General features: G+C 35.2%; 1 protein-coding gene across 2 annotated transcripts in view; it reads left to right on the plus strand.

The window, feature by feature from the left end:
• SMAP1 (small ArfGAP 1) overlaps window positions 1-12,471 on the plus strand; it is a 249,405-nt gene that overhangs the window by 232,345 nt on the left and 4,589 nt on the right. For both annotated transcript variants that reach the window (XM_044676039.1, XM_044676040.1), the window contains 3 exons: window positions 4,539-4,669; window positions 10,729-10,897; window positions 11,877-12,205. In XM_044676039.1, coding sequence (XP_044531974.1) covers window positions 4,539-4,669; window positions 10,729-10,897; window positions 11,877-12,205 — 629 coding nt within the window. The remainder of the gene's footprint in view (window positions 1-4,538; window positions 4,670-10,728; window positions 10,898-11,876; window positions 12,206-12,471) is intronic.

Consider the following 12,471-nt stretch of genomic DNA (forward strand, 5'->3'; position numbering starts at 1 on the left):
GGGGAATGAGGGTAGAACTTATCTGGGAATATTAGAATAATCTTAGTTAGAAAATGAGGTTTTAATGTTTTGCAAGACTGTATCAAAGTGCCAAATATAAAAGGCATTAAACAAATGCTAGTTTGTTGATAGAAATGAATTATACACAATGGAAGTATATATTTATATTGTATAAATAATTCCAGTGAATAGTACTATGGTTTGGTCTTGAAGTTGAATTTGAATCCTGCCTAAATTTAAACTTTCTGTGTGTGTGTGTGTGTGTGTGTGTGTGTGTGTGTGTGTGTGTGTGTCTAGGCAAATCACTTAATTTCAGTTTGACTTTTCTCATTAGTAAAATGGAACTAATAATAGCACCATATAGGGATGGATGGTGTTGGAATAAAATGCAATATCTAAAGAAAGCCCTTTGCAAATAAAAGAATTATGTTAGTGGCTGCTGCTTGTTACTGCTACTGCTACCGCTACAATTACTACTATATATCTCTTAGTGCCTTCAGGAAATTCCCTAAAATTACCAATTACAAATGATTTGCCAATATGCATTAATAGAGGGACTTTCTATATGAAGACTTTTCTAAGCAAGGATGTGCTAGGTTTGCCCCCTGAGGATAACCGCCAGGCTTCACACCTGGAGGAGAATTGGAGCTGTGTTTATCCCAGGTGTGTGGAGACTTCCCCTGGCAGAAAGGGCAGATGAAAGCAACTTGTTCCAGTGCCCATGAAGGTGACTGAAGCAGGTGTTAGGATGCACGTAGAGCTAGGTTAGACAAGGAAGAAGCCAAAGTCATTTACTGCATCCCAGGCTATCACCAATTTTTTGTCTTGCCATTGGACTTCAATGATTCTGGAAAGAGGGTGAAGCTGATGACTTTGCACAACTCTGCCTCACTTCAATTCATGCACAATTAAGACATCACTTTGTGATGTCATTGACCATCTTTAAAAACAAAGGACAAACAACAACAAAATTTGCAAATATCAAGTGGTTTAAAAAATCCTTATTAGAGTTTGACTTTCATTTAGCAGGTATTTCACTCTTGTGAATATGCTAGCTACCATTTCTTTGTCTCTTTTGTGGGTTGACAGTCAAGGAAACTGATTATGGATGATTTTTTCAGAGTCCTTGCAGGCATGTTAAAATGTTATATACTCTAAGTAAAGCAGCACCTCTTTCTGTTAACAGAGCCTTTTCCATCTGCAAGGGTAAGGCCTAACCAATAAACCAAGTATTGCTCCTTTCCCCCCCTGCCCATTTCTCTATTTTGACTACTTATACTAATCCACCCCAAATACTTATTTTTACACAATCAGAAAGATATAAGGTACTTTCTCATTTGTTAAATGAAAGTAATATCTTCTCCTCTACTCCTCAGCCCTTGGTGCGAAGTTGAAACAAGATTTAAAGATTTGTAAGATAAGGTTTTTTTTTTTTTAAACCCTTAACTTCTGCGTATTGACTTATAGGTGGAAGAGTGGTAAGGGTAGGCAATGGGGGTCAAGTGACTTGCCCAGGGTCACACAGCTGGGAGTAAGATAAGGTTTTAAAGTATGCTCTGCACATATTGGAGATGGTGCCATCACCATCAAATATCTTCTTTAATTCTACATTATTATCCTAGATGCAGAGAGCTTGAACCTTGACAAAGGCTTTTAAATGCATTAGTTTCATTTAATCTTTGAAATAGTCTTGTAAGTAAGCAGGATTATAGCATGGCCATTGGCTTTTCTTATCACTGTACTCTTACCATCTAGCACAATGGCTTGTACACTAATTGATTTGTTTTGAACTTTAAAGATGAGAAAACTGAGCCTTAGAAAGCTTAGGTTATTTACCTAAGTCTTAAACATCTAGTTAGTGGCAAAGTGAGAAGCAAAATCCAAGTATTTTGACTCTTAGTCCACTGCTCTTGTGCCTAAAACAGGGCTGTTTTGGGGCATAATATGGGTCATATGAAAGGTTTGAACAAATGTTTTGAGTGGCTGACTATCCTATATTGGCTTTATGTTACTATACAGGTCATACCAGAAGGACTACATTTCTCGTTTGTTGGTGTTTTTTTCCCCTGGTAAACACTCATGACCTTATGAAAAATTATCAAACCTAGATAGCATAGAAATTGAGAAGCTGTCATGAAGATTGGCTTAGGGTCATATAATTAAGGATAAGAAATGGGAATAGAATTCAAGAGGTCTGACTCACCCTTTTAATACTCTCATTTTCCCATTCATAAAGGGTGCCAGGTTAGAGGTAGGATAAAAATACTAACAGATGTTGTGCTAGGTAATGGACTTAATATTATGAATCAGTTTGCATTCAGTTATATTCTAAGGTAGAACACAGTCTACTCTTTAAATCAGACTCTTAAGATTTCTGGTAGTTAACACTATTTGTAGAAATAAAATTTAAGTTCTAAGGAATGATTAATAATTTACCCAAGATAGATTAACCTTTTGAATGATTGAGATTTTTTTATTGCAAAGTATGAAGTTAAGCTATTTGCAAGTAGTTTTATGGGATTCTCCATGTAGTTGATTTTTAATCTTAAAAGTATTTTAAATGTCATTTTACTTTGTTTTTTCTTGGTATAATCTTATGATTTACAGAGCAGAATAGAGCTAAATTTAAAATAGTGAGCATTTATATAGCACTTTAAGGTTTTGCAAAGCACCTTAGAAATGCCATCTCATTTGATCTTAACAGTCCTATGAGGTAAATTCTACTATCATGATCCCCATTTTACATATGTATATAACCATTCACAATGATTAAGCAAATTGCCCAGGGTAACAGGACTAGCAGATGTCTGCAGGAGGTTTTGAACTAAAGTTTTTCTGGCTTCAAGTCTAGAATTCTGGCCAGGCTCAGACACTTAACTAGCATGGGCAAGGCATTTTAAAAATTGTACTCTGTCTCAGTTTCCCCATTTAAAAAAAAATAATAGCATCTACTTGAGGGATGTTGTGAGGATTAAATGAGATAACATGTGTCAAGCATTTTGCATACTTTAAAAGCATTCTAAAGGGGGCAGGTGGATAGCTCAGTGGATTGAGAACCAGGCCTAGAGATAGGAGGTCCTAGGTTCAAATGTGGCCTCAGACACTTCCCAGCTGTGTGACCCTGGGCAAGTCACTTAACTCTCAGTGCTAGGCCCTACCACTCTTCTGCCTTGAAACCAATACACAGTATTGATTCCAAGATGGAAGGTAAGGGTTTAAAGAAAAAAAAGTACTCTAAATACTTGCTATTATTATGTAAATTTGTAATATTAGAGTTATGATATCCAGATCATTATCATCACTTGAAAGAGCTGCAGTGTAGATAAAAATTAGGTTTTTCAGTTTTTCATTTTGGCTTTTGATGTATTTTCCAGATATTGGTTTAAAAACAAGTTTGCATTCATCTCATGTATAAGTCTTATATTCTGACTCTTTTAATTGTTAATGAAAGACTCCGTTCTCATTCTCCGTTAAATCCTGCATGGTGTATAACTTCTGAAATTAGTAATAATTCCAGAGAAATTTTCTTTGATTGCTTTACCTCTGAATAGCCCATAACTCTTGATGGATATATGGTAACTACATATATTAGATACTTTTTTTGTAAAATTATAATTCTTGTAATGTGGTAGTACAGAAAAATGATTTGGAAATAAGTGCAGATGGGTAATCTTTCCAATTAACTTAATTTGGGTTTAACAGGCTATATTTTACAAATTGTATATTTAAATTATTTTATTGTGAAGCCTCATTCATTTGTAATAGTGAAGGGCTAATGTGAATCACAAATGCTTGAAATGAATGGGAAATAAAAAGGATGCCAGATTTCAGTTATACTTGGAAAAGCAGAATCTATTAGTTTAGAGCAGTCGTCTCAATCTGGGCACTTTGAGAGAGTTCCAAGTAGGTGGTAGAAATTGGAACTCTAAAGCTCTCTCAACAGCTGTTTTGTATATGGCAAAATCAGCCAGATCTCTGTGCAGCATCCAACCTCTGTGTTGTAACTTTCCCTTGTTCCTGAATTCTGCCTCCTTGTTCAGCCTCCCTAGCCTACCATTTTCTTGTGATTTCAAGGGGGATATAAAGGCTGGGGTAGTTCAGTTTCAGAAGAGGAGGGCAGATTGAGAAAGAAATTTTGAAATCAAAAGTTTGAAGTCCCCTAGTTTAGAGGTAAGAACCCTAAAAAGTAGTTCCTGATTAGAGATTTGCTTTTTTTAACTGTACTTCATTCAATAGAAGCAATTTTACTTGAAAACAGGACAAAATGTTCTTCTAAGAATTTTCAGAAAGCTTAAAAGGAAGTATTTGGTATTAAGTTGCTTTTGTTTGTTTTTAAGTCTGTTGGGTTTTATTAGCTACTGGGGATTGTGCAAATTGGGATGTGGATGATTTTATGCTTAGATCTTTAAAATGTCCTTTTTTTTCCCCTTCATATTGAGACTTTTTAAAGGTAATATAACTCTCATCCATTTGTAATTTTACAGATTTTATTTTTACTTTAAAATGAAAATCTGTCCCCCCACCTTTTTTTTTTAAAGATGGCCCTCCTGAAGCACCTGTGACAAATGGAAGTACTACTACTATCACCACCACCCTGAATGATGACCTGGATATCTTTGGTCCAATGATCTCTAATCCTTTACCAGCAACAGTCATCCCCCCAGCCCAGGTAGGTTGTTGGAGGAATACAGTTTGGAATTGTCATTGCTTGTTTTTTCGCCCATGCTTCTGAAAAACAAAACAAACATTGATAATGTGAAAGATTCTAATCTTTTAAAGAAAATGCTGCTACAGAGTAGAGAATTAGGGAACTCAGATTACTTTGACCTTGGATGAGACAAATGAGGGGTACCAGTTTGTAATATGGGTTTGTAATAGCTAAAGCTTGAAGTTTTCCTCTTAGGTGGATCATGAACTTCCCTTGAAATGATATCTGGTGTTATTCTAAGTGTCATTTCCCATTTTGTTTTTATTTTATTTAATTTTTTAATATTACGAATTTAACAATCATTAATATACATTCATGTACACAAAGAACAAAAAGGAGACTAATCATCTCTTTGAGAAAATTTATCTCCACCTCTTCTCCCATTCTCCATTCCACTCCTTCCCCTCCTCCGTACCCCCCCCCCCATTTTGTTACTTAGAAGCAGGTGTGTTTGGGTTTTATTTTGGTTGTTTTAGGATCCAGGCCAGTCTAATGATTTTGGCTCAAGATTGGAACAAAACTAATGTTCAGTGACTGTAAAATTCAATAAAAATAAATATATTTGCAAATAGAGATTTTAAAAGAATACTCTTACTCTATAAAATAGATATTGCTCCTCTCTTTATCCAATAGGCACAACTGAAATAGAAGAGCTCCAACAAGTTTAGTGGAATTCCCACTTCAGGAGAGTAGCAGACTAGGCTTTTTATGTTTCATTTAACAGGAAAGCAATGCCAATGGTCTAGGACCTTGTCCCCTGCCCAGCCTAAATTCCATAGACAGCAGCCTCCTTAAGGGATAAACCATCTCTACCTACAAAAACAAATTCTATTTCTATTATACTAATTTTGCTAATGTTTTTTAGTATATATGTCAGTTTATTTTATATGGGGTCATTTATATTAATGGCAAAGTAATTTATTTGATTTTGATAAGGCAGGATTTTTAAATAGTCACATTTTTAAAGACTATTCTGCCATCAAGAAAAGTATACCATTTGCGTCATTTTGAGTTTCATTTTAAGCTCTTTATTTCTTCCAAAATAGGCAATTTGTGCATGTGTGTGTGTGTATATGTATACATATACACACACACACACACAGGTAGCAAATGACAGAGATAGATTTTAACCTAGGTTTTCACTCTAAATCTAGCTCTCTTTTCACTGAATCACATGGCCCACCATTGATTTCTTTTTGAGTAGGAGATGAAATTCTGTGCCAACTCTGATTTATTTGGATAGAAAGTTTAATTAAAAAAAAACTGTCTCAATTTAATACCGCATCATCAGAAAATAAGTCATTCTCATTAGAAACAGAGGTGCTAGGATATTCAAAAAGAGATTTATCTGAAATAACTATTAAAACTCATTATTGTCAGCATTTTATTTCTTTCCACAAATCACAGATTCTTCCAAAGGTCTTTTTTTCATTTTATATCTAGGTACCTTTAGAACTCATGAAATATTAAAAAACTTTGCAGTTGTATAGTTTAACTGATGAAGACTGCTAAATCATTCACCTTTTGATTTGTTTGTGCAGATATGATTATGCATGAAACAATAAAAAATTGATACCATTCCAATATTATGGCTTTCCAAAGAGAGATTTGGGATATTCGACAATCTGAGCATGAAAAGCAATTTATTTGCTCTGGCATTCTGGTGAGGCTGCTCTATTTGCCAGACTTCTTTGGATTCCTTTGGGATGCTCAGGTTGCTTTGCAGTAGAATTGCTCTAAGAATTTCCTCCTCTTTGTCAGGTTCCAGTGTGCCATGTGCAGTTTATGCTTAGTATCTAAACCAAAAATTAAACCATCAAGACTTAAACTTGTGGAAGAGGACCTTTCTGCCAGCATCTTCAGAGAAGATCTCTAGTATAGTCTCTCTAATGACTCTCAACATATTGGTCAGAAAATACTTTTAATTGGCCTACTTTTCTTTTGTTAAAAATTGTTTTTCAGTCTAAAGTATATGTAGCTTGGACTTCTAGAAACTGAGTGTTAGCACAATATAAAATTCTGCAAGTAAATATTCCAACTTTTTTTTTAAGGCTTGTAATCCTGATTAAATGACAAACACATATTCAAGATGATACTCAAACCTCTGAAACCCTTGGGATTGGTCAGTTCAGATGGCTCTTCCTTGCATCTACTGAGATTTCATTTATAAACTTTTCTAAATTTATATTTTAGAACTTATGATTCTGTTTTTCAACACAGAGATCCTATTGTTAGATTCAGAAAAATGCATGTGCGTGCATTGGGCCAGGTTTAAAAATTTTGTATCCATTGTGTAACTATGCACCGAACCGTTGAGCTTTGAGCCTTCACTGTAACAGATGTGATTTGTTGCATTGTTTAATTGCCTATATGCTACCAAGAGTCAAATTTTGAATATTAAATTATGTACATTTATAAAAAAATATTAAGAGGTGCTCTTTACTGCCCCTAAAATAGACCCAATCATTATTTCTCTGACAGGGACCACAAAGTCCATCTGGTTTAAGTCCCTCTGTGGCACTCTTCTTTTTAGCATTAGCTTTCTTTGGTCCAAATTGAGTTTTAAAATAAAGTACAAGATTTCTCTGCCTTCACCCAGGGAAGTTTCTGGTTTGTTTACCTCACAGTTTGGTGCCCCTAGGGAGCTCACAGTATGCGACTGGTTAAGTTCATGTTGAGAAAAACTATTAGGGGAGAATTAGCACCTTATATTGGTAAGCTACTTATAGCCAGACCTTTGGGTGGTAGAAACTGGAAACAGTCTTCGCATGATATGTGGATTCCCATAAACCCATCAGAGCAGAATGGATACAGTGCCCTAAATGTGTTTGCTTAGTCACTAGAACCCAGAAGGAAGCTGCCTTTTTGGTAAGGGAGACTTTGCTGCCCCAAGCACACATGTGACAGGCTAACAGAGGATACTTCTTTGTCTTGTACTTTTTGACATGACAAATAGGTCATCAAAAAAGGATTTGGATGAGTGCTTACTGAAGTATGATATTTGATTTAGCCATTTTAAAGTTCTCTCCACGTGAGGGAGGCTACTACTCATCATCAGCAAAGAAAATATACATAATATTTATAAGTTATTTAAATGAGAAGTGTTCCAGTGAGAGTTTGAGAGTAATTAATCCCCTACTCATGCCAGAGTTTTGACATGATTTTGTATCTAGTTAACACAGCTTAAAAAATATAGAGACTGCAGTGTCACAAGCAGTCTGATGTTGATGAGTAAAATAAACTATAAAACTCAGCTAACCCAAAGAGAATCAAGAATTGCTCACACAGACAAAAACACTGGCTAAATTGTCTGGATACATTTGAATTCATTGGAAGCACTGATTTCAAGCATTTAATGATATTCAAAGACCTTTTCATATATAGCATTCATTTTCAATCATGTTTCGTTTAAAAATTTTTACAAGATAATTATCAACAGGAATGTGATTTAGTTCTGAAAATTTTCCCTTAGTCTTACTGCTTGAAAATTACTTTAAACGTGTCTTAGACTGCTCTGGTTGTAATATCCTCTTTCATGTCATGGGTATAAAGTTTCCAGATTTTTCAATTATAGAGACCTTGTAGATATAATACTTAGCTTCTATCCCTTTTTTAGCTTTTAGAAGAACCATATCAAGTTAATTAATTTTATAACATTTTCAACATAATAGAAAAAGCTAGAAGATGCAGGAGAAAGGAAGGAGACAAAGGGTACATATAAATGCTCAGTTTTTTTTTGCCAGCCCTTTAGTTTCTCCCAGCTAATAGAAGTTCACTCACACATGTTCGTGTGTGTGTGTGTGTGTGTGTGTGTATGTGTGTTTTAATTATTTCCTTGGCTAAAAGACTGAGCTTAGCTACTCTTGAAAGAAATAATTCTGAACCTTTCAGCTTAGTGAAAAAAAGAGGCCAATTCTCTTGCTACAAAATTGTAATAAACCGGTTACTTTCGTATTTTGCTTCACAGGAACCCAACCCAAAAGTTCATGTGCTATTATCTCCAGGATTTCTCTGAAAGAAAGAACAGCCAAAGGGTGATGGGTTGAATGCATTTCCATAGCCTGTCCTTTCATTCCTTTTATTATATTCCCATTGCCCTGCACAGGGTCTGGCACATAGTAGGCATTTGATACCTTTTGATTGCATAGCAGTGATGTTTCAGATCACTGTGTAGGGAGGGGAAAAAAATACTTAGAAAATTTGACATTTGTGGGAAGAGACTGTATTTTCACAAAGTATCAAAGACTTTTAGCTTGCTTCTATACTTGAGAACTTTAGCAATCTGCATTTTTTATTGGTGTGGATATTCCTCCACCAGTACAGATCAGAACTTTTCCAGAACATTGAAAATGGTCCTTAAGAGTTAAGGAGACCTAATGATCAGTCTCTACTGACTTAATAAGGCTTCTCTTTGGGCAGCTATTTCTCACTGGCACTTTCCCTTCAGAGCTTGTGCCATTCAAGCATGGTCTGTAAGAATCAGAATCACTTCTATACCACAGTGAAACAGCAGTAGAACTTTGGTGGAGGAGCTTATATATACATATATATTTGCATAACTGGGAATATTAATCATTGGTTTTGTTTTTTTTAGTCTGGATCCATGATTTCATTCCATAAGGAGCTCCCACTTAGTCCCTTCTGCCAGTACAAATTGACTCTGTAACTTAAGAGTTACCAACTGGTTATGCTTAGATGCCTTATCCAGGTTCATTTAACTAGTATGTGATACTTGGACCCAGGTTGACTCTGAGGCCAGCCCACTGTCTCACTACTTATACTGTTAAAGTTGTTATATAAGAAATGTTTGTTTAAAAATTTTACCAGTTGAAGAAAGGGCTAAATATTTTTAAGTGGCATAGGACAACAAATAAGAGTCATAGGATTGATATATTGAATGAACATAGTGAATGTTCCAGCATTAAGATATTTTTTGCAAATTTTAGTATGAGATATTTTTCAATTAAGTTACTTGAGACCTTGATTTACTATATTGTTTGGAGCACCACTTATTTTGGACAGTCAATTTAATCATTGAATCCATGTCTATTTCATCTATTTTAAAAAATTCTAAATTATTGTATCGATCTATATTTCTGCCTTAATAGTCAAGAGTATGCCAGTTGTAATTGAATCTTTGATAATTGGAGAGGGTGCAGTGCTACAGGGACCATCTTTCTCAATTAGTATCACTTTTTTTGGTCAATATATGGATGTGGAAGTGTGTAACTCCAGGATGTAACCTAGAAGTTATTGGGCAAATATTTCTTAGCCCCTGCAGTATTCAAGGCACTGTAAATATAAGGACAAAAATGAATTAACCCCTGCCCTCAATGACTACGTTTAATATTTTAGGGACTAAGTTTATTTCATATTGACTTGCCATTTGTCTTTCTCATAAAGGTAGTATAGAATATTCAAAGATTAATAGAAGGCTGATCAAGTTTCTGATTAAATTAGAAGCATTTTATAGATAACATATTGTGGTAACAGTGAATCTAAATTTACATTTATCATTTTATGTACATTGTGAGGAAAACAAAAGATTTCTTGCCCATGTATTGAACTGACAGTTCAGTACTGCATTCTAGTTTTAGAGATCTCCTTTAAAATGAGGAATAGCACATCTTAAAAGTGGCAGTTAAGAAGGGAGAAGAGGGAAACTCCAAGTACCTGATGCCCAATCTAGCATATGACCCTTTTCTGGCACAGACAACAGTCACCACTGTACAGTTTATTTAGTGGATACACACTAAAGACTCAAAAGACCAGATTCTCGTGGTCAGGTAACATAGCCTAACAACATTACTGTACTTAATGTAATCACTTACAACTCATTTATTTGTTTAGGTTTGTAAATTATCCACTTAATCATCATCAGTGATTTTCGAAGTTATTTTATTCCTAACTAATTTTCTAACTTGTTTTTGTATGAATTTTGAATATAGTGAGCTGCGGTTTCAATGGAAAAACTGCCCATCAGTTTTTTCAGTTGCCTATTTTGATGTTTGTATCTTCAGGGGCCCTCCACAGTACCAGTAGCTGCTACTTTAACTGCTGGATCTGGGGATCTGGATCTGTTCACTGAGCCAACTACAAAATCAGAAGAATCAGCAAAGAAGCAGCTCTCCAAAGACTCCATCCTATCCCTGTATGGGACAGGGACCATTCAGCAGCCAAGTGCTCCAGGTTGTTAATTTTCAAAGTTGTTTCCCAGAGGTTTTGTTTCCACATATGTACATTGTACTCTGATGCAGGTTTTAGATAAAAGTGCTTAGAAATTCACCAGTGTCATTAATCATATGTGTCCTCTATTGTTTAGATATGAGATGGATCCATTTACTTTTGCAATTTGTAGAGCTAAGAAACTGAAATGAAAACAGCATTAAATTACAGGGCAAGTATAGGATTAAAAATTTTTATTCATTTAGAATTAACAAGCTGTTCACATATCACTTAATACAGTTTCACAAGCTTCTTGAAAATGAATTATCTTGGATTGGTAAAATTTGATTTGCATGAAGGTTATGACTTTGCGTACAAGATGAAATAGTCTCTGCATGTAAACAAAAGACAACCTGAATTTCATATATGTTCCAAGATTGCTTTGAACATTATTTCATCATCATTATTATAATGAAACCAGAATTATAAGTTTTATTATATACATAGCTTGAATGTATTTCAGGCAGTTTCCTCTAAAACAGTGGAACCCATTCCCTTTTTAAGTAGAAATTATACTGGGAATCTTGACTCTAGGAGCTACCCATCAAAGTCACACTGTAGTCAACTCTCATTTATTTATACAACTAAAGAGGAATAGCCATGCGGGTGATCTTAAATAGCAGATAATTCCAAATCATTTGTTTGGGGGTTATCAAATGAATTATGTGCTTGGGGTTTTGCTCAGGGTAATGCTAAGTAACTTAGTTTGCATTCTGTTAGCATAAGCTGGTTAGAGAGGTGGCCTTCTCAGAAGTGTGCTGGGATGATTAGTGAAATCAAACTAGATTGACATTTACAGTTTTTCCTGTTAGAAATGCACAGAGTAATAAACAGGTGTACACATGTAGACCACGGAAAGATAATAAAAAAGTGACTGGAGTTTGCAAGTGAAAGCAGAGTTTTTAAATTCCTTTTTTTTTTTTCCCCTTTCCCTATAATGTAGGTATGTTTATGGGACCTTCAACTATGCCATTTACCTCACAAGCACCAACTCAGTTTCAAGGTTTTCCATCCATGGGAGTACCTGTGCCTGCAGCCCCTGGAATCATGGGAAATATGATGGGACAATCAGTACCCGTCATGGGACAAAATGCAAGCATGATGGTTGGCATGGCAATGCCCAATGGGTTTGTGGGAAACGCACAAACTGGTGTGATGCCACTTTCTCAAAATGTGGTTGGTTCCCAAGGAGGAATGGTAGGACAAATGGGAGCAGCACAGAATAAGTTTGGTATCCAGCAAACTCAGCAGCCCCAGTGGAACCTTTCTCAGGTATGAGGCTTTTGCCTTCCAACTTTTTTCCAAACTAAAGACAACACATTTATTTAATGTTATTTTAGTTTAATTCTTAGTTAAATACACTGCTGTGGAAGAGATACTAGATAGCAATGGCTAATGTTTTAATAATGGAGAGCTCACAAAGTAAGTGAAACCTATTCAGAGTATATTAACATGTTGTCAACATGGATTTAGTGATCCTTTTTGATTCTAGAATCCATGGATTCTAGATTTTTCAAAATCAATACTGACAGTTTACA

The sequence above is a fragment of the Gracilinanus agilis genome, chromosome 4, assembly GCF_016433145.1.
Source record: "Gracilinanus agilis isolate LMUSP501 chromosome 4, AgileGrace, whole genome shotgun sequence".
In the NCBI taxonomy this organism is placed as follows: Eukaryota; Metazoa; Chordata; class Mammalia; order Didelphimorphia; family Didelphidae; genus Gracilinanus; species Gracilinanus agilis.